The 22,168-nt window shown below is 43.8% G+C and overlaps 1 protein-coding gene and 1 long non-coding RNA gene across 2 annotated transcripts; both read left to right on the forward strand.

Annotated features, from left to right (window-relative positions):
- The first annotated feature begins 7,326 nt into the window (after positions 1 to 7,326).
- Positions 7,327 to 10,113, forward strand: LOC126035417 (uncharacterized). Its single transcript, XR_007504917.1, has 2 exons — positions 7,327 to 9,155; positions 9,918 to 10,113. It is a non-coding gene; the product is annotated as an uncharacterized LOC126035417 (long non-coding RNA).
- Positions 10,114 to 13,446: 3,333 nt separating this feature from the next.
- LOC126035289 (uncharacterized) lies at positions 13,447 to 21,351 on the forward strand. Its single transcript, XM_049793717.1, has 3 exons — positions 13,447 to 13,700; positions 17,094 to 17,244; positions 17,754 to 21,351. Exons 2-3 carry the CDS (start codon positions 17,238 to 17,240, stop codon positions 19,505 to 19,507), a joined length of 1,761 nt encoding a protein of 586 aa, XP_049649674.1. The 5' UTR covers positions 13,447 to 13,700; positions 17,094 to 17,237; the 3' UTR covers positions 19,508 to 21,351.
- Positions 21,352 to 22,168: the final 817 nt, after the last annotated feature.

A 22,168-nucleotide genomic window follows, 5' to 3' on the forward strand; every position in this document is an offset into this window, starting at 1 on the left:
GAAGAGGGTGAAGGTAGTGCACAAGTAGGACAACTATGGGCTTTATTACTGTCCACAGAGAATGGTGCTACCATCATCTATGCTGACTCTTACATAACCTTTAAGGGCACTACAGAGTGGATATGTCAGTGGGAATCTAGTAAGTGGGAAGTAGGTCATGCAAAAGTGTGGAGGATAGAGGACTGGCAATAGGGAGGTCTTGGCCTTTAAAGGTGGGATGGGTGAAGGGCTATGCTCAGGATGGAACCCCAGCTATGAAATGGAATCAATAGGCGGACCACCTGGCCCAAACCAGGATGGTCACCAGCAAGAAGGAAGATTGGGATAGACTAGCTGAATGGTTGCATATCAAACGAGGCCACTCAGAGAAAGCAGATCTCTATTATGAATGCCGATCTCAGGGTTGGCCAGTGTCTATGAAAACCTGTGAAGCAATTCTTACAGCTTGCCTGCAATGTCGATTAAGGCTTAAGGTTAATCACCCAAACCAAGCTCTGGCCCAGCACATCAGACAAGGCAAGGCTCTTTGGAGCACGTGGCAGGTTGATTACATTGGCCCTCTGAGACCATCCCATGGGAAGAAATATATTTTGGCAGGAGTGGAGGTAGTATCAGGATCATCTATGGCAACAGCCGTTGGCACAGCTACTGGAGACCAGACAGTCCAGGATTTGTGAGAATGGTTTGGTATTCTACCTGTTCCCGAATGCATTCAAATTGATAATGGATCACATTTCACAGCCACAGTGGTACAAGACTGGGTGCGAGGGGAAGGCATCAAATGGGTATTTCACACCCCATATTACCCCCAAGCTAATAGTATAGTTGAGCAAACCAATGGCTTGATCAAAAGACATGCTGATGTCTCACGCCATAACTGGCACACACGATTACCACAGGCAGTTTTTACTGTTAGTAACCGATGGGGTAATTATGGTAGTCCAAGAATTTGAGCATTCAGTCCTATGGGACCATTAAGGAGCAAGGACTCTATACCAGATGACCAGAGACAGCAGTTCCCACTGGAGACATATGTGGGCCAACCCGTCATGGTGAAACTGCCCTCCATTGGTATTGTTCCTATGATCTTAGCAAAACCCAGAGGCCTGTATGCCTGGGAAGCCTTGGATGGGAGCGGAAAGACTCACCACATCAGTGCCCGGTGGATAATCCCGGATTTCTAACCCTGTTGACCCGGTTTTAAGACCAAGGCCTAGTTTGTACTTTTTTACAGGACCATGAAAGAACAACTCATTTTAGTGCTTTTACTGACAGTGATGACAGTAGCAGGTGTGAATGGTGAAGATCTGGATGATAATGTTGTGGCAGAAATGATGGACATCAGTATCATGAGCCCTTGAGCTCACATGGGAACAATGCAACATTTATAGCTGGAGTTTCAGATTATATGGGGGAGGAGGTTATACTCATGTTGTCTGTAGTTGGTCACCAGATGTGGCTATACCCTCCAACTACCCCATGAGATCACAGGGTGTAGTTGGAATGGTATTACATCATGCCCTGAAATTCCATAGGGGTGACTATGTATGATACCCAAGAAAACACCGACAGAGCTCTCCAGAACTGAGTTTACAACTATCAACCTTAGCCAACGCTACATCTGACAATTTGGGGATTCTCAAACAATCGGTTATAATGTATTAGTAAAATGACTTTCAAAAGTGGGCTGTATTGGATTAGATGCCAATGAAAGAGAAGGGTATATGTAAAGTTTTGAGCCTGTTGATGGACAACTACTGTGTTCACTCCAAATGTGTCAATGTGGCTTCAAGACTAAATCAACGAGAGAATATGACAAGAGACTCAGAGGCAATTGCTTCTGCACCAGGGACCAACTGGTTGGGAAAAGTTTTGATATGTTTGGATTTTCTTTCACAGGGTGGGTGACCAGCCTTCTCTAATCTTTAATAATGCTTGTAGTTATGATTACTGTAATCTATATTGCAATAAGTTCTATCAAATGCTTGGTAGTGAAGCCTGTACTAATGGTTAAGTATACTCCCTTAAAACCTGTTCGTGCACTGGATATTCCTGTGCTTGATATTCCACTTTAATTCTAGACCAGAAGGGAATGATGGCCCATAATGAGTGTCAAATTCACCAGACTGCGCTCCCTTTTAACTTTGGAGGCAAGAGGTGACTGTACCACCACTCCAAGAAAACCAGTCGAATCATGACTGTGGTCACGGGGTGGATTGCGTGGCAGTACACTCCCCCTCCCCCCCATCCTGCCAGCAGGAAACGAAACTTCTCCAGGCAGGGAGAAGGGGAAGGAAAAAAACCTAAATCCTGGAGGCTGCAGGTTGAAATTTGAGCTGGCCAGTCGAGATGTGCCAGGTACACCGAGGTGACCCTCCTAGCCAATAGGATTAAATGACCACAGGTCAGATTTGACAGGGGTATAAACAGGGTCCCGCCGGAGGACATGTTGCCAGTCCTCCTCGGAGCAGCGGGTCTGCAGTCGGGGACCCCTGTCGGGGGATGCAACGAGTCTACGGAATTCCTGACAGTTCGAGAACAGCGCCACCTTGAGCAGCTTGTAGTATATCCTTGAGAAGTCTGGAAAGATCCGAGAAGACCAGTACGAAAACAAGATAGTGATAAGAGCCATCCTGACAAACTCACCAATCATGAATTGTTAATTACTAACTAAGCCAATCATATACTAACACATACTCTGAAGAAGGGGATAAAAAGGTGTGTTAGAACAATAAAGTAGCCATTTTGCATGATCTATTACTTGTCGTGTCCGTCTCTACCGCAACAGACCCCCCTTTGGGTCGGGGCACCGCCCGAGGTAACTCCTCGAGGGAGAGAGCCCTCAGCTTTGAGGTGAGTGATAACGTGCGTTTTGGAGCCATCACTTTAAATCTTGGGGATTCTTGAGTCAGCTGTGTCTGTGTAGTATTAATTCTCTTTACATCATTGAGCCTGTAGTTTTATAAAATGTTACCGGACTTCTAACTAACTTTTGCTGAAGAATAAATCTGATTTTTAACACCTGTTGGATTTGGTTATTTGTGCATCCGTAACAGGGATGTACCAAATGGCTCCCATTTTGGGAACAAAATCAATGGGAGGTCAATCGAGTACCGGTGTGGCAATGAGAAAAATGGGAGGAAATCTTGAACATTGCCAAATGGAAATCCTTTTTAGTAGGATGGTGTGATAGGTTGACCCTGGCTGAACACCAGGTGCCCACCAAAGCCGTTCTATCACTCCCCCATCCTCAGCTGGATAGGGGAGAGAAAATATAACAAAAGGCTCGCGGGTCGAGATAAGGACAGGAGAGATCATTCACTATTACCGTCACGGGCAAAACAGACTCAATTTACAAAATTAACTCAATTTATTACAAATCAACCAGAGCAAGGTAATGAGAAATAAAACGAAATCTCAGAACACCTTCCCACCACCCCTCCCTTCTTCCCGGGCACAACTACCCTCCCGGATTTCACCACCAAGCCCCCCCAGCGGCACAGGGGGACAGGGATGGGGTTTATGGTCATCACACGTTATTTTCTGCCGCTTCACCTCCTCAGGACGAGGGCTGATCACACTCTTCCCCTGCTCCAGCGTGGGGTCCCACCCACGGGAGACAGTCCTCCACGAACTCCTCCAACGTGGGCCATTCCCACGGGCTGCAGTTCTTCACGAACTGCTCCAGCATGGGTCCATTCCACGGTGTGCAGTCCTTCAGGAGCACACTGCTCCAGCGCGGGTCCCCCACGGGGTCACAAGTCCTGCCAGAAAACCTGCTCCGTGGGCTCCTCTCTCCACAGATCCGCAGGTCCTGCCAGGAGCCTGCTCCAGCGCGGGGTTCCCACGGGGTCACAGCCTCCTTCAGGAACCCACCTGCTCCGGCGTGGGGTCCTCCACGGGCTACAGGTGGAGATCTGCTCCACCGTGGACCTCCCTGGACTGCAGGGGGACAGCCTGCCTCACCAGGGTCTTCACCACGGGCTGCAGGGGAATCTTCGCTCCGGCACCTGGAGCATCTCCTCCCCCACCTTCTTCACTGACCTTGGTGTCTGCAGGCTTGTTTCTCTTACATGTTCTCACTCCTCACTCCGGCGGCAGTTTCTCCCCGTCCCAACTTTTTTTTCCTTCTTAAAAATGTTATCACAGAGGCGTTACCACTATCACTGATTGGCTCGGCCTTGGCCAGCGGCGGGTCCGTCTTAGAGCCGGCTAGTATGGGCTCGCTCTCTCTCGAACACAGGGGAAGCTTCCAGCAGCTTCTTACAGAAGCCACCCCTGTAACCCCCCGCCCTGCTACCAAAACCTTGCCAAACAAAACCAATACAGATGGGTTGCTGTACACCAGACAGGAGACCTCTTGAATAATCAGGTGGATTTGTTGACCAAATTAGCAAGGCTGACTGTAGAGGGTAAAGAGGAAAAATGGGAACACTTATTGGAATGGTTGCATGTAAAACAAGGCCATTCAGGGAGCAAAGATTTGTTTAAAGAGGCAGTAAGTAGGGGATGGTCTATAACCAGGAAATTGTGCGAAACCATTATTTCAGCGTGTGGTCTATGCTGTACTCGGCTAGGAGAACACAACCCTTTTAAGGGCCAACCCCTACACCTAAGGGACAATAAGGGACTATGGGACACCTGGCAGGTGGATTATATTGGTCATTTCCAGGTTTCCAAGGGAAAACTCTATGTATTGGTGGGGGTTGAAATAGTATTGGGCCTAACCCAAGCAGAAGCTGTATCTCGAGCAACAGGGGAAAGTATGGTGAAGGGGTTAAAACAATGGTTTAGCTGCTTGCCTAAACCCAAATCGATGTAATCAGACAATGGAAGCCACTTCATTGCCGTGGTGGTTCAGGAGTGGGCTCAGGAAGAAGGAATCCAGTGGGTTTTCCATACCCCATACTACCCCCAAGACCTTTTCCTATTTTATTCTGTTTCTTTTTTGTATACATTTTAGATCTAAAGAGGAGGAAAAGAAAACAACGTGGGACCTATGTTAACCTTGACTGTGTTGATAATTGTGTGTGTTATTTGTTTAATCTTAGCTTTTTTCTATTTATGTTTAAATAGGGAAAGATGTTTTGGTATGTCTAATATTGACCCTTTGCCATAAGTTTAAGTTGTTCGTAATGTTTTGGAAAGTTTGTGTCTTTCTCCTCTTCACCGCTCTTGGTGGGACTCGAGGAGAGGAATCCCCAGATTTAGCATGGGAACTAACTCATGGTTTTATGTATATTTGGAATCACACTGACTAAGGTATATATATTCCAATTCCAAAAGCCATAAACCAGGATATTAAGTTTACCCTTATACCAGTAAATTTAACCATCTGGGTGAACTCCCTGCAGACTGAACAGAATGGGACGGGGTTTATGTTGAAATCCTTTTGAATATCAGCCTAACAACGATTTTGCAAGCTATGGTGGATGGTGAAGGGACGAGGCAGCCTTTTATGAAGTCCCATCAAATATCACTCCCACTTATAATGATACGTGTAAGTGATGGAGATTGGAAGTCTGCTTCACAAACGTACTAAACACAACAAATCAGGCCTGCCCACAAGGGTTTGAACAGGCGTACAATGAATCGGGCCTACGGAAAACAAGATGGAGCATAACTGGTTGTCCCTCTTATCACAACATATCTTGCAGTCAAGTCCCGTTCTGGTCAGCCTCACCAGAAACAACCTCTTTTGAACTGCAATATACTGAAAAATGGACTCCTACATGGTGTATTCCATCCTGGTTTTGGTTGGGATAGAGTTAATTTTCTTCCTAGTAGCTGGTATAGTGTTATGTTTTGGATTTAGTATGAGAAGAATATTGATAACACACTGATGTTTTCAGTTGCTGCTAAGTAATGTTTAGTCTAAAGTCCAGGATTGTTCAGCTTCTCATGCCCAGCCAGCAAGAGGGCTGGAGGGGCACAAGAAGTTGGGAGGGGACACAGCCAGGACAGCTGACCCAAAGTGGCCAAAGGGGTATTCCATACCATGTGATGTCATGTCGCGGTAGAGACGGACACGACAAGTAATAGATCACGCAAAATGGCTACTTTATTGTTCTAACACACCTTTTTATCCCCTTCTTCAGAGTATGTGTTAGTATATGATTGGCTTAGTTAGTAACTAACAATTCATGATTGGTGAGTTTGTCAGGACGGTTCTTCTTATCACTATCTTGTTTTCGTACTGGTCTTCTCGGATCTTTCCAGACTTCTCAAGGATATACTACAAGCTGCTCAAGGTCGCGCTGTTCTCGAACTGTCAGGAATTCTGTAGACTTGTTGCATCCCCCGACAATGTCACATCTAGTGTATAAACTGGAGGGAGCTGGCCTGGGAGGGATGGCTGCTCGGGAACTAACTGAGCATCAGTTGGTGAGTGGTGAGCAATTGCATTGTGCATCACTTGTTTTGTATATTCCAATCCTTTTATTATTATTATTGTCATTTTATTATTGTTATCATTATCATTATTAGTTTCTTCCTTTCTGTCCTATTAAACTGTTCTTATCTCAACCCACGAGTTTTACTTTTTTCCCCAATTTTCTCCCCCATCCCACTGGGTGGAGGGGAGTGAGTGAGCAGCTGCATGGTGCTTAATTTCCAGCTGGGGTTAAACCATGACAGTATATTACTCCCCAATAGAAAAGGAACATATTCCTTCCTAGAGAGAAAGCCCTTAGCCTGGGGATGGTCAGTGAAACAAATGTTATTGGGCCACCTGGTCCCGTTATTAAATAAGACATTTGTAAAAACCTCTAATTGGGAAAAGTCTATGTTGTTAAATTGTACCCATATAATTAATTGCTCCACGGGAGCAGGGAATCCAATGGAAACATGGTGGATACTGGAAATCAGAACCTTGATTAGGGACATGTGTACCTGCTGGGGTTATCCTAATTATGGATATTTAAACCAGGACCCCTTGTGTAATCAGATGACCAATAATACTCAAACCTGGTTCATTTGTGGAATACCCACCAGTCACCATCTGGACTCGAGACTGGAATGGAACAGAAAAATACGGGCCACTTGAGTTCTGAGGGATGATATCAATACATGTCAGATCACACTATATGTGGCCCCTAGGGGCATGGTGTGGGGATGCTTGCATGGGAAACTATATGCTCATCTTAATGTAGTACAACATGCTGGTCTAAAATGCGGAATTGGCATTCCAACAATGTGTCCAAATAGGGTGTTTAATTTCTGAACATCTCTTCAGGTTCGAAGGCGCCAGGATGCTGGCAGCCCTCAGGCGTGACCTGAGTGGGTGATACATGGAGTCCAAGTACCTGATTATTACACTTGGAGCATGACAACATCTCTGATGTTGGAAAATACATTTAATCCTTATGTAACCCTTAAAAGACACCAATTTGTATTACAAAATATTACTTGGCAGATGCACGTCCTGAGTAATTGGACAAGATATGCTTTTGGGGAATTAAATTTACAGGTCCAACAGGCATCCAAGATGGCACTACAAAATCGACTAGCATCGGACATGTTACTGTTGAAAGACCATGGAATGTGTGCTATGCTGAATCTAACTGAGGGAGAATGCTGTATCACCATCCACAATGCCACCACCTCTATAGAGGAAGCCTGTGCCAGAATGAAAGAAGTCACCGACTGTATTGGTTTTGTTTGGCAAGGTTTTGGTAGCGGGGGGGGGGTTACAGGGGTGGCTTCTGTAAGAAGCTGCTGGAAGCTTCTCCTGTGTTCGAGAGAGAGCGAGCCCATACTAGCCGGCTCTAAGACGGACCCGCCGCTGGCCAAGGCCGAGCCAATCAGTGATAGTGGTAACGCCTCTGTGATGACATTTTTAAGAAGGAAAAAAAAGTTGGGACGGAGAGAAACTGCCACCGGAGTGAGGAGTGAGAACATGTAAGAGAAACAAGCCTGCGGACACCAAGGTCAGTGAAGAAGGTGGGGGAGGAGATGCTCCAGGTGCCGGAGCGAAGATTCCCCTGCAGCCCGTGGTGAAGACCCTGGTGAGGCAGGCTGTCCCCCTGCAGTCCAGGGAGGTCCACGGTGGAGCAGATCTCCACCTGTAGCCCGTGGAGGACCCCACGCCGGAGCAGGTGGGTTCCCGAAGGAGGCTGTGACCCCGTGGGAACCCCGCGCTGGAGCAGGCTCCTGGTAGGACCTGCGGATCTGTGGAGAGAGGAGCCCACGGAGCAGGTTTTCTGGCAGGACTTGTGACCCCGTGGGGGGCCCGCGCTGGAGCAGTGTGCTCCTGAAGGACTGCACACCGTGGAATGGACCCATGCTGGAGCAGTTCGTGAAGAACTGCAGCCCGTGGGAATGGCCCACGTTGGAGGAGTTCGTGGAGGACTGTCTCCCGTGGGTGGGACCCCACGCTGGAGCAGGGGAAGAGTGTGATCAGCCCTCGTCCTGAGGAGGTGAAGCGGCAGAAAATAACGTGTGATGACCATAAACCCCATCCCTGTCCCCCTGTGCCGCTGGGGGGGCTTGGTGGTGAAATCCGGGAGGGTAGTTGTGCCCGGGAAGAAGGGAGGGGTGGTGGGAAGGTGTTCTGAGATTTCATTTTACTTCTCATTACCTTGCTCTGGTTGATTTGTAATAAATTGAGTTAATTTTGTAAATTGAGTCTGTTTTGCCCGTGACGGTAATAGTGAATGATCTCTCCTGTCCTTATCTCGACCCGCGAGCCTTTTGTTATATTTTCTCTCCCCTATCCAGCTGAGGATGGGGGAGTGATAGAACGGCTTTGGTGGGCACCTGGTGTTCAGCCAGGGTTAACCCATCACACCGACAAGACTGGAGAACTCTTCCAGGCGATGCAACCAAGGAACTGGTTTGAAGGAGCTTGGATTGCATCATTGTTGAAGACTCTTGGACTCACAGGGTGGGGAAGATGGCTTATAAATATCAGTCTTACGGTATTGTGTGGATTCTTGTTTTTTAATGCTAGGCCTTGCAGCAGTTAGATGTATGATCTCTCGCCTTCTGTCTTCTCTTTCCTCTGTACCTGTTCGCTATGTACAGATCACAACTGTCGAAGAACTTGGAGCGTTTGAGCCATGGGGTGGTGTAGGAGACAACTTGTAACTCCCAGAAACAAAGATTGAGAGAAGCAGCCTGAGGGAAGCATGAACAGTGTCGAGAGGGGAAACCTGGTAAAGATAAGGGGGGAGGGGGGGAGGCCCTCTGAGCCTTTCTGAGAAATGTCTCAAACACTCACAAGTACCCTGAACTGAATAATGCAGGCCTTGTGCTCAATGGACTGATAAGGCTACCCATGGGGGAGGAATAGCAAAGGATGTGGCTGGAGGAGGAAGCCCTGTGGAGACAGGAGGGTTCTGCTGATACTGAAAAGCCGGTCGAAGAAACTCTAACACTCATTTTGGAGTTTTAGAAAGCAGGCATTCTTTATTGCAGCGCTGGATGCACGGGAGATAGTTCCACCTAGCATGCATGCCACAGCTTCAGCACAAACAGGTTATATAGAATAACTAATTGCATATTCATCAGATTAGTATACATATACATAAAAATGATTATAACTGATTATCATAGTACTGCCTACATCCGGTCATGCGCAATGAAGGATCCATTTGAGTCGAAGGGCTGCTTTTATGACCACCGACCCATTTGAAGTTCTTGTTGGCTGTCCTTGAAGTCTTTATTCTTGTCCTTGTGTTGCTGAAATCCGGAATAAAACTCCTTAACAGCAATGAGAAGTTAAGAAGCAGGCACTCCTTTATTGCAGCGCTGGGCACACAGGGGATCACTCCACCTAGTGTGTGCACCTGTCTGGTTTAATCATGCAGGTTAAATACACACCCGTTATACATATTCACTAAATTTCTAGAAAATGTCATACATAATCATCAACTGTCTGAGAAATCATTAACACATGTAAATATCCCTTTATGCAGGCATGGTGAAGTCTCTGGTGGTCTTCAGAAGCCCTCTGGTGGTCTTCCATAGTCTTCCTCACTTTGTCCGATAGTTGACCTCTCTTATGTGATTCTGTGCAGTACGATTTTCGCCATCATGTATTAGATTTACATAAAAGTACATTCAATGTTAATTCTTGAATTTAACATTTCTAGTGATTGGCCCTCAGTCACACCACCTTATCAATATTCTTATACTAAAACATTCATTGGTTAATCTTACTTAATTCCACTAACTGGAATCTTGATCAAAGTGGGGTTTCTAAGCAACAGAACTAAGGTCCATAACGATCTCTCTTAGTTTCTTAAGACAAAACACTACAAACTAACAAATTGGTGGAAGTTTCTATGGTTAACTAATTTTAGACAATACTTATTCTTTTATGATTGTATACAGCACATTTTGTATGTTCCTAAGTTTCTATGACTATATTGTAAGCTTCAAACTCCTATATTCTACAGTCTTTACCCTTTTAATCAAACCCAGCTTATATAAAATAAAATTTCAACTTTTATCAAAATATTTGTAACACTTGTTCTTTGATCTTGAAGCTTAACACAGTTTCAATCACATGTGATCAGTTTCAACTTTGTTCTCATCTAGCATACAGGAACATCTAGTCATAAGTGCCAAGAACTGCAAAACTTATGAGTAACTACTAGTTAATCACTTGACTACACTTTTGTAATTATCTCCCTGGCTACCCTTTGTCTATTGTTTCAACCATAATGTTAATATATGATCATTTATCAAATCTCACTTATACAGTTATCTAGCAGCAAACCAGTTTTCATAGAAGGTACAAAATATTAAAACCATAAAAAATTGAGCAAACCACACAAAATGTATGGAAATATGCTATCACTGCTGTGGTGCAACTTGTGAAGCTTGCTATGCTAATGAAGATTATGGAGATCACGGTAAACCTATGTGACTACAGCACTCCTCTCTCAACCCAAATCATACTATGTGTCATCTGGGGAAGGGGGGAGTGTGACGGTCTGACAAATTATAATCAATGTCTCAAACATTCATTGAAGAACTTTGGTGGGGAAAACAGCCTCTGTGAAAACAGCCTCTGTAAAAACACTGGAGTTTTGTTAACAGGACAATGTGGCCAGAGGAGAGGGCCCTACGAAGGGTCAGACTGCGCTTCTCCAAAGCTGCAATTCCTTATCTTAAGTGACCAGGAGAAGGAGCACAGTGTATGCACCTGGAGGAGGGGGCCCCACAGAAGATGAGACTGTGCTTCTATCCTAAGCGGTCATGCCAGCAGAAAAAGAGAGGCAACTCCCCAATGAACCCCCCCAAAGCTCTCTGACTGATTCCAGAGAACCTCAGGAACAGGAACTGTGCATGTTGAGACCATCAGCTAACACACTATAAAAGAAGGGAGAACGAGTTCTAAGTGTGTGCCCTCTGGAACCGGATCTCTACGCTGGCTGGACCAACGCTGGACCCAGGACTGGTGAAACCCTTTTCTTCTCTCTTTCTTTCTTTCTCTCTCTCCCTCTTTTTTTTCTCTCTTTTCCACAGTCCCTATACCTCATCCTTTTAAACATAAACCATTGACCAAGTCTGAGAGTAGGAGTGGATCTAGACGCCTCTGGGCTCCTCTTTGAGAAGGAGTCCAGAAAGCAAGGGGGTCTGCTCTGAAAGTCGTGACTCAACGGGAGGTCTCTCCTGACATAGTTTCATGTTCGTTTTTCTGCTTCTTTTTCTACACCTCCCTTGTCTTTTCAAACAGCGGCTTAACGACATGTTGCAAGGTTCATATTGATAAGTTCACTTGTACTTGGGCAAGGTTAGCTAGGTTGAATAAATGTTGATTGTTGTTTGAACTCCCCTGGTGTCATTTCACCTTAATTCTGACAAAGGAAATCCACGAACCTGAGTTGCTCCAACTTTGGGATGCAACAGGGAGAACCTGAAACGAAACTGCCACCATAGCAGGCAGGCGGGTCATACTGATATGGTAAACATAAAGGGGGAAGATAGGTGCCACTGTGTGGGAATCTGCAGAAGAGCGCTCTTACGAACCAGAAACTCCCCATTGGCTGGAACAACACTGGAACCAGGACTGGTGATCTCTTTATCTCTCTCTCTCCCCCTCTGTTTGTCTTTTCTCTTAGAGTTGTTAAGTAACGCAAGGCGTACCTTACTGCTTGCCATAATTTGTTATATACCTAACCAATTATCAGAAAACCTAGTTTAAGACATATTAATCATTGTGGGAATCTAATAAATGTTTGTATACTGACCTTGAAAGTTGTCTCACCTTAGTCCATGCCGCTGGGGATTTGTGAATCTGAGTCACTCATCCTCCTCTTCTGAGTGGGTTGTGACACCGGTACAATGTGTTTTGGATTTAATGTGTGAATAATGTTGATAACACATTGATATTTTAGTTGTTGCTAAGTAACGCTTATCCTAAGTTAAGGATTTTTCAGTTTCCCATGTACATGCAGGTGTACAAGAAGCTGGGAGGGAGTGTAGCCAGGACAGCTGACCTGAACTAGCCAAAGGGATATTCCATGCCATAGAACGTCATGTTCAGTATATAAACTGGGGGGGACTTGGTCAGGAGGGGTGGTTCACTGCTTGGGTATCAGTCAGCAGGTGTTAAGCAATTGCATTGTGCATCACTTGTCTTTTCTTGGTTTGTTTTTTTTTTCTTGAATTTTTTTTGTTATATTCCTTTTCATTACTATTATTATTATATTTTTATTATTATTGTTAGTATTATGTTTTATTTTACTTTAGTTATTAAATCGCTCTTATCTCAACCCATGAGTTTTACTTTTTTTTCCCAATTTTCCTCCCTATCCCACTGAGGGGGGGGGGAGGAGTAAGCAAGCGCTGTGTGGTACTTCTTAGTTGCTGCCTGGGGTTAAACCACGACAACTGTGTATGATTGTGATGGAAAAGGACTTAACTGCAAGGTTCAAGCAAATGATTTATTTGAACTTCACTTTAATGCAGAGATTGACACTAGGCCTAGTAGATGTAGAAATAGAACGTATGTTTAGACTCAGTGTATTGCTAAATAAAAGACTCAGGAATTTGTTAGAAGGTTAACAACTGCCTCCGTAAGTTGATTTACGTAGACAAGCCAAGGACATAAAGCACAAGATTCCTGTGTCTGTAATATAAGACAAAATAACATGCTCTGTTTGAGGAGGTATTCTGTTTGATAAGAAAATATGTTCTGTCTCTTGTGATGACTGAGCCAAAAGCTAGGTGATAAGCAGAGAAGTTGTTTGTGGGGCCCAGAAGGGGATCGTACTGCACAAACTCATACAACAAAGTTCAAACAGCGGACAAGTGAGGAAGACTATGGAAGACCACCAGAGGACTCCAGAAGACCACCGAGGACCTTCAACACGCATGCGTAAAGGACATTTACATATGCTAATGACTTCTCAGAAAAATCAATGAATATGTATATTATTTCTCGGAAATTTTATGAATATGTATGTAAGACATGTATTTAACCTATACAATTAGTCCCAGCCAGGAAGCACGTTTGGAGGAGCGATCCCCTGTGCTTCCAGCGCTGCAATAAAGAATATTTAACTCCATCACCGAATGCTCATTTCGAGAAACAGTCTGGCGACCCAGATGGGACCTGCTCTGCTCAGCTGCAGGACCCACTGAGAACAGGACTCCCTAGGGTACCCCCGGGATTTTCCCGGAGGGACTCCTCGCCTCACTCGGATCACTGCGGGAGCAGACAAGGACACCATCTAAAGGAGTTTGAGGTATTCTTTATTTTGTGTCTTTGGGTTTGGGACCGGTCTTTTGTAAAGCTATCCATAAGTCATAAGAGTAACTTATGCAGGATGGCGTATGCCAGGTAGCCAATGCTCTTGGTATACATTTGGTTTGATACGTGTTTGGGCACTTTTGGTTCAGTATACTCTGTATGCTGTTGTGCACTTTTGTGTGCTTTTGGTTTGGTGCCCATTCATGTACTTTGGTTCTGAATTTGATTTTGTTTTTTTTGGCTGACTGAATGTGGTAAATGACCATTGGAATCGGATTACGGATACGGTTTGTGAGTTCTGAATTAAAACTGTGTCGAAAGGGCGAATTGAATGAGTGAGTGAGTGAGAAGCAGCTGCAGAGTGTGTGTGAAATTCTGATCCGCAGTTCGTAACTCCGTAGGAGGTATGGCCGGAGATGAATGAGGTGTGACTGACTCACTGATGATTTGGGACGTGAACTCGTACATTATTATTATAGTTATAAGTTTGAGTTTGATTGTCTTACTTGTCTTGTGTTGTTGTTGTTGTTGTAAGTTCCCTGTTGGTGTATTATATAAATGTGGGTATATGAATGGTGTCTTTGGCATCCGGGAAACGAGTGGAAACCTATATATATCTTAGAGTGTGTGTGGTGTAAACAAAGGCTGCAAATAGGTTGTGGAAAGGATATTGAATGCCCTAAGTGTCGGGTTTGGACTTCCTGGGACAAGAGGGAGAGAGCTACATATATAGTGGAAATAATTTGTGGTCGGGCAGATAGAAATCAGAGCAAGTAATATGGGAGGGAAACAGAGCGGTGGAATATTGAAAAAGAGCCCCTTAGGCTGTATCCTGGCACATTGGAAGGAAATCAGGGGACCTCCAGGCGGAAGCATAGCCAAAAAGACCTTAATTAAATATTGTAACCAGTGGTGGCCTTTATATAGACTGGACAGTGGCGAAGTGTGGCCTTATAATGGAACTTTGAAGTATAACACATTGCTACAGCTGATGTTATTTTTAAGGCGGGAGGGAAAATGGGATGAAGTTGTATATGCGGATATGTTTTTCACTTTGAGAAATCATCCAGAATGGCAAAGAGAGTGTGGAGTTAATATAGCTCCGCAAGACCCACTTGTGCTAGCAATGGAAAAGGAAAAAAGAGATTCTGAGAAATTGAAGAGATGTTGTTCAGCCTGTAACATAGGGCAGAGGTGCTTAAAACTAAGAGAAATTGAGGAGAGAATGGAGGATTTTGTTTCCCCACCATTACCACCCCCAGTCCTGGCAATAATGGAAGGATCTCCTGAAGGAGAAGGAGAAGGGGCAGGGGCGAGTGCGGGTAATGGTAACACCGAACAGGACTCCGAAGACCGGGGTTCTACTCCGATTACAGCTCGTACTCGGAGTAAGACGAGACTGGTGCTTCTGGCCCCCTTAAGACAAGCAATGGGAACGGCAGGCCCCACTAAAATTAAAATACCTTTTACTATGAATGATTTGGATTCATGGAGAGAAGTGGTAAAAGGATACCGTGATGATCCTGAAGGGATTGCTAAAAGATTTGAACTGATTGTTAAAAATCAGGACCCAGATTGGAAAGACATAGTTTTAATGTTGGATGCTCTAACTGAGACTGAAAAACAACTAGTAATAAGAACAGCTCAAACACAGGTTCAGGTTCAAATCACTGCTGGAACCTTACCAGGCACAGTAGATAATCATGTGCCCAGGACAGATCCCAATTGGGACCCGAATGACAATACTGAATATTGGCTTTTGAAAAGATACCAAGAATGGATAAAATTAGGCATTGAAAATGCAATACCAAAACCAGTGAATTGGTCGAATCTGTATGCCGTAAAACAGGGTCAGACCAAGACCCCAACGGAATTTTTGGATCGGTTAAGAGCAGCCATGCGAAAATTTACCACTCTAGACCCCTCATCTGATGTGGGGAGACAGCAATTAGTGTCCTTATTTCTTGGGCAATCCTCAGAGGACATAAGAAGAAAGCTCCAAAAATTAAAGGAACCGGATATTAGAGACTTAGAGAAATTAATAGAGGAAGCCTGGACAGCATATCGGAACAGGGAAAGGGATGAGAAACAGAAACTGGGGACGGCAATTGCCATAGCCACTGTGGCAGCATTGGGACGACAAGGCAACTTGCTCCGCGGGAGAGGTCAAGGAAACGGGAATTGAAGGGGTGCCCGACAGCCTCTAAAATCAGATCAATGTGCCTATTGTAAAGAAATGGGTCATTGGAAAGGAGAATGCCCTAAATTAGAGAATTGTGCTGTCGTTGCCAATGTTACCTCCGAAGCATGAAGGGAACCGGAGGAATCCACCCTAGCGGACCCTCTGGTTAAAATTAAGCTAGGGATGGGGGAGCAAGAAATAGACTTTTTAATAGATACAGGGACAGCATACTCAGTGTTAAATCAAAAGTTAATACCAGAGGACACCGAATTTGTAACAGTAAGAGGGGCTACTGGACCACAAACAAAAGCATACTTTTTAAAACCACTCAAATACAAATTAGGTAAACAAATTGGAATACATAAATTTTTGTATTTACCAGAATCCCCACAGTCTCTATTGGGACGAGATCTATTAGAACACCTAGACGCAAAAATCATCTTTGATAAAGGAAATATGGTCTTGAGAATTAAGGAAAATCAATTGATTGATGTCCTAAGTATAGCCCTGTTACAAGCCAAAGTGAAATGCGATACGAATACTCCTCTGGAGATTGTAAATCAAGTATATCCTGGGGTGTGGGCCTCTGAAGTCCCGGGAAGAGCAAAGAATGCAGCACCAATAGTGATAAGATTAAAGGGTGGAAAGGAACCTGTCAAAATTAAACAGTATCCTTTGAAACTGGAAGACAGAAAAGGGATAAAACCAATAATAGACAAATTCCTACCATATGGTCTTAAGAAAGCTGACAGAGAGAGTTACAGGCTAGTTCAGGATTTGAGGGCAATAAACAAAATTACTGAGGATATACATCCTGTGGTAGCAAATCTGTATACTTTACTAACAAAATTAAAAGATAATCAAGTTTGGTTTACTGTACTGGATTTGAAGGATGCCTTTTTTTGCCTGACCCTAGCCACTGAGAGCCAAAATTTGTTTGCTTTTGAATGGGAAAATCCAGAGTCAGGAAGGAAAACTCAATTAACATGGACAGTATTACCTCAGGGTTTTAAAAATAGCCCTACCATTTTTGGGAATCAATTGGCAAAGGAGCTCGAAACCTGGGAACCACCCAGCCAAGAGGGAGTCTTGTTGCAATATGTAGACGACCTCCTAGTAGCTACAGAAACTCGGGAAGATTGTATTCAGTGGACTTTAAGTCTTCTTAATTTCTTGGGTTTAAATGGATATCGAGTTTCTCAACAGAAAGCCCAGCTGGTCCAACAACGCGTGACCTACCTAGGACTGGAAATCTCCGGAGGACAACGGGAACTTGGACCTGAACGGAAGGAGGCCATCTGTCGAACTCCAGAACCACAGACGGTAAAGGAATTGCGAACTTTTCTGGGAATGACAGGTTGGTGTCGGCTTTGGATATACAATTATGGATTGCTAGTCAAACCTCTGTACAAACTGATAAAAGGAAATCAGTCGAAATTGATTTGGACTAGTGAAGCACGAAATGCATTTAAACGGCTTAAACAAGAACTAATGAAGGCCCCCGCCCTAGGGTTACCAGATGTCTCAAAACCATTTTGGTTGTTCTCCCACGAGAGACAAGGAATTGCTTTAGGAGTATTGGCACAGAGACTTGGTCCCTACAAACAAGCGGTGGCTTATTTCTCTAAACAATTAGATGAAGTAAGCAAAGGCTGGCCGAGCTGCCTTCGAGCTGTAGCAGCAGTCATGATTAATATTCAAGAAGCCTGAAAGTTTACTATGGGCCAGAAAATAACAGTACTAGTCTCCCACACGGTATCAACGGTCCTGGAACAGAAAGGGAACCTCAAAGATTTCTGAAATATCAAGCAATGTTGGTAGAACAAGATGATATAGAAATTGTGGTTACTAATATTGTCAATCCAGCCTCTTTCCTCAGTGGAACCTTAGGTGAGCCAGTGATACATGATTGTATTGAAACCATGGAAACCACTTATTCAAGCCGACCAGACCTCAAGGAAGAACCTTTGGAGGATGCAGAGGACTCCTGGTACACAGACAGGAGCAGTTTCCTGCAACAAGGACAATGTAAGGCCGGGTATGCCATTACAATGACCCAACAGGTAATTGAATCACAACCGTTACCCCCAGGAACTTCAGCCCAAAAAGCTGAAATAATTGCTCTAACTCGGGCATTAGAGTTAGCAAAAGGGAAAAGGATAAACATCTGGACAGACTCTAAATATGCGTTTGGTGTAGTACATGCTCACGGGGCTATTTGGAAAGAGCAAGGGCTATTGACTGCCGAAGGAAAACAAGTAAAACATGCTGAAGAAATTCTAAGACTATTAGAGGCTGTACAACAACCGGAGAAAGTGGCCATTATGCATTGCCGAGGACATCAGAAAGGAAACACTGACTCAGAAATTGGAAATCGTCTGGCTGATTATGAAGCCAGGAGAGTGGCGGAGTCAGGAGAAAAGGTTTTATCTTTAATACCAGACGGTAAAATCCAAACTGTAAGTACAAATCAAAAACCAATTTACTCAAAGGAAGATTTGAAGTTAATTGAAGATTTAAAAGGTAAAATGGAAGAAAATGGGTGGGTCCATATAGCAGATGGTCGGGTCATAATACCATCTAACTTATTATGGCCTACAGTTTTAATTGAACATAATAAAACACATTGGGGGTCAGATGCCTTGTATAAGAGCTTAAATCAGAAACTGATACGACGAAATTTATATACTATAGTGAAGCAGGTGTCCCAACAATGTGAAACTTGCCTACGTAATAACCCCAACGTGACCAACAAAGTAAAACTGGGAACGATCGGCAGAGGAAATTATCCAGGACAACAGTGGCAGATTGATTTTTCAGAGCTCCCTAGAAAAGGGGGGTATCGATACCTATTAGTTATGACTGACACATTTTCCGGCTGGCCAGAAGCCTTCCCTTGCCGAACGAACAAGGCGAGAGAAGTAACTAAAATATTATTGAATGAAATTATTCCTCATTTTGCAATTCCTGCCACGATATCCTCTGATCGGGGTTCTCATTTTTGCGCCAAAATAGTACAACAAGTAAGTACGATCCTAAAAATAGATTGGCAATTGCATACCCCATATAGACCTCAGGCAAGTGGGCAAGTGGAAAAAATGAATCATTTGATCAAACAACAAATAGCAAAAATCAGTCAAGAAACTAACCTAACATGGCCCCAGTCTCTCCCCTTGGCACTGCTTAGATTGAGGGTGAAACCAAAAATGAAGGACAATCTAAGTCCCTTTGAAATATTGTATGGAAGACCGTACTTGTTTCAGTTTACAGGGGAGGACATAACCCAGCAAGGTACAGGATATATACACAATTATATGATCTCCCTCCAAAAACAACTAGAGAAAATAAACAAGCAAGTTTTGGGAGCTAGAGTTAGAGGATTAGATCAACCGATTCATTCCTTTAAAGCAGGTGATTATGTGTATATAAAGACTTTTTCAGGACAACCCTTGGAGGAGAAGTGGGAAGGACCTTATCAAGTCTTACTGACGACCTTCACTGCTATCAAGATCAAAGAACAACCTGCCTGGATCCACTATTCAAGAGTGAAGAAAGCACCCGAGAAATCATGGACGGTCGTCCCTACAGGGCCCACAACTCTGCGATTCTCCAAATCATGATGATAATGAAGGTATTACTTGGCTCAAATGGAGCTCGATGGACCTTAAATACACATTTCTCTTTAACCCAGAATATCTCTAGGATTCTGAACAAAACTGATTGTTGGGTATGTACTCACTTACCGGAATACAGAGGAAAAGGACTCCCTTTAATTGGTGTTCCGGTATCAAAAGATCATTCCTGGGCGAATCTTTGGGAAAATACTTCGTGGAGTACTAACAATGATGAGATCTGGAGGTTAGAAATAACTAGTCCTGAGGCACTGGAACCTTACTGTACATGCATACAGAGATGTAATCCCCCTAAGGGACAAGGGGAAATTGACTGTATTGGTGGAATATATGTGGGGAATCATACAGTTTGTAATAAGACAATAGACATTGGGACTTCAATTTCTGTTAATACTACAGCATGGCCAGTGCCGGAAGGAAGAGGGTGGTACTGGCTATGCAACGACACTGCCCGGAAAGTGTTACCTAGAAATTGGATGGGAACGTGTACCTTGGGAGCAGTGATTCCAAATATAACTATACATAGCTCCCCACTAAAGGGAACACCTCTCCAAAGGGCTAAACGAAATATTGAGAATCCTTTAGTAAGAAGGCCCACTGCCTTCCACAGTTTTGCCCGGTGGTTCCTTCCATGGCTAGGAGTAAGTGAGCTGGAAAAAGCCATTGTCAATATTTCAGCAGTAATAGAGAAGATCGAAAATCGGACAATAGATGTGATAAAAGCACTACAACTAGAGGTATCCAGCCTGTCTCAGGTTGTGTTACAAAATAGAATGGCATTAGATATGTTGTTAGCCTCCCAAGGCGGAGTTTGTACAATAGTAAATGCTAGTTGTTGTATGTATATAGATCAAAGTGGAACAATTTCTACAGATCTGGAGGAAATTAAGAAACAAACTACAGTTTTACACGAGGTAACGAGAGATGACCTAACATGGGGGTTTGAAGAGATGTGGAACAAATTAACATCATGGTTACCTAATTTTGGTTGGTTAAAGCAAATTTTTGTTACAATTATTGTCCTTTTGGTATTGGGATTATTGATCTGTATCATGATGAAATGCTTTATGTGGCACTGTCAAAATACTGTAAAAAGCTATGAAGATTGGAAATGAAACAAAATAAGACACCAATTAGAAACAGGGAAATACTTTGAATCTTTTAAAGGAGATGAAAATCTGTGACAGGTGGAAGAATCCACCTAAGTATAAAGAAAAGGGGGGAATTGATGCAGAGACTGACACTAGGCCTAGTAGATGTAGAAATAGAACGTATGTTTAGACTCAGTGTATTGCTAAATAAAAGACTCAGGAATTTGTTAGAAGGTTAACAACTGCCTCCGTAAGTTGATTTACGTAGACAAGCCAAGGACATAAAGCACAAGATTCCTGTGTCTGTAATATAAGACAAAATAACATGCTCTGTTTGAGGAGGTATTCTGTTTGATAAGAAAATATGTTCTGTCTCTTGTGATGACTGAGCCAAAAGCTAGGTGATAAGCAGAGAAGTTGTTTGTGGGGCCCAGAAGGGGATCGTACTGCACAAACTCATACAACAAAGTTCAAACAGTGGACAAGTGAGGAAGACTATGGAAGACCACCAGAGGACTCCAGAAGACCACCGAGGACCTTCAACACGCATGCGTAAAGGACATTTACATATGCTAATGACTTCTCGGAAAATCAATGAATATGTATATTATTTCTCGGAAATTTTATGAATATGTATGTAAGACATGTATTTAACCTATACAATTAGTCCCAGCCAGGAAGCACGTTTGGAGGAGCGATCCCCTGTGCTTCCAGCGCTGCAATAAAGAATATTTAACTCCATCACCGAATGCTCATTTCAAGAAACAACTTACAGACTTAAGACGCCAGTCTTGCAGGTTTTACAGATACAATGGAGGAATGCACTATTGCAATTTTTTAAGGCAAGAGTAGTACATTATTACAACCACAAGCGATTCACAGACAGCCACAAGCACACACGTGTTTACAAACTTAAAGCATAAACAATATTCACTTACCCCTCCAGGTAAGGGCTCTCAATCTCAGGGAAGCTACTTTGACTGGTGTCCTGATCAAGGAGGGGAAGGGTTTCCTTCACAAGCCAACTATATAGTTGGAGAAGCGACTCCCCCTTTTCCAACCTGAATCTTAGAGTTTTTATCCCCTGACTTGTGGAATGGTGTGTATGACTATGTCTGAGTGGATTATGATATATGCCTAAATGGATTGTGTATATCTGAGTGGAGTTTCCCCTTATCTTTCCTTTGTTGGCCTGTGATTGTTTGAATACACAAGGTTGTCATTTGAAACTGAAGCTGAAACACTCCAGGTTTTGGGTTTTTTACCTTGCTTCCTCAGCAACCAAATAGCGGTTGGATTGAGACTCAGGGCATACTATTTGTTAAGGGATTTCAAGGCTCAGTTCAGGTTTTGGTTCTTTGAATGGCACAGCCACTGCCCTGTTTAGTTTAGGGTTTATCAGAGAACCCGGGGCTAAGCTGTCTACACAGCTCCCTGTGAGTCCTCTGCAGAGAGACAGGGCCTCAAGGCAATCCAAGGCTGGGTCGCTTTTGTAACTCCTCACGAGTCGCCTGTGTGCACTAGACATGGTGAAACTTGTTTGTGAACTATGAGCTGG

The sequence above is a fragment of the Accipiter gentilis genome, chromosome W (assembly GCF_929443795.1).
Source record: "Accipiter gentilis chromosome W, bAccGen1.1, whole genome shotgun sequence".
NCBI classification, from domain to species: domain Eukaryota; kingdom Metazoa; phylum Chordata; class Aves; order Accipitriformes; family Accipitridae; genus Astur; species Astur gentilis.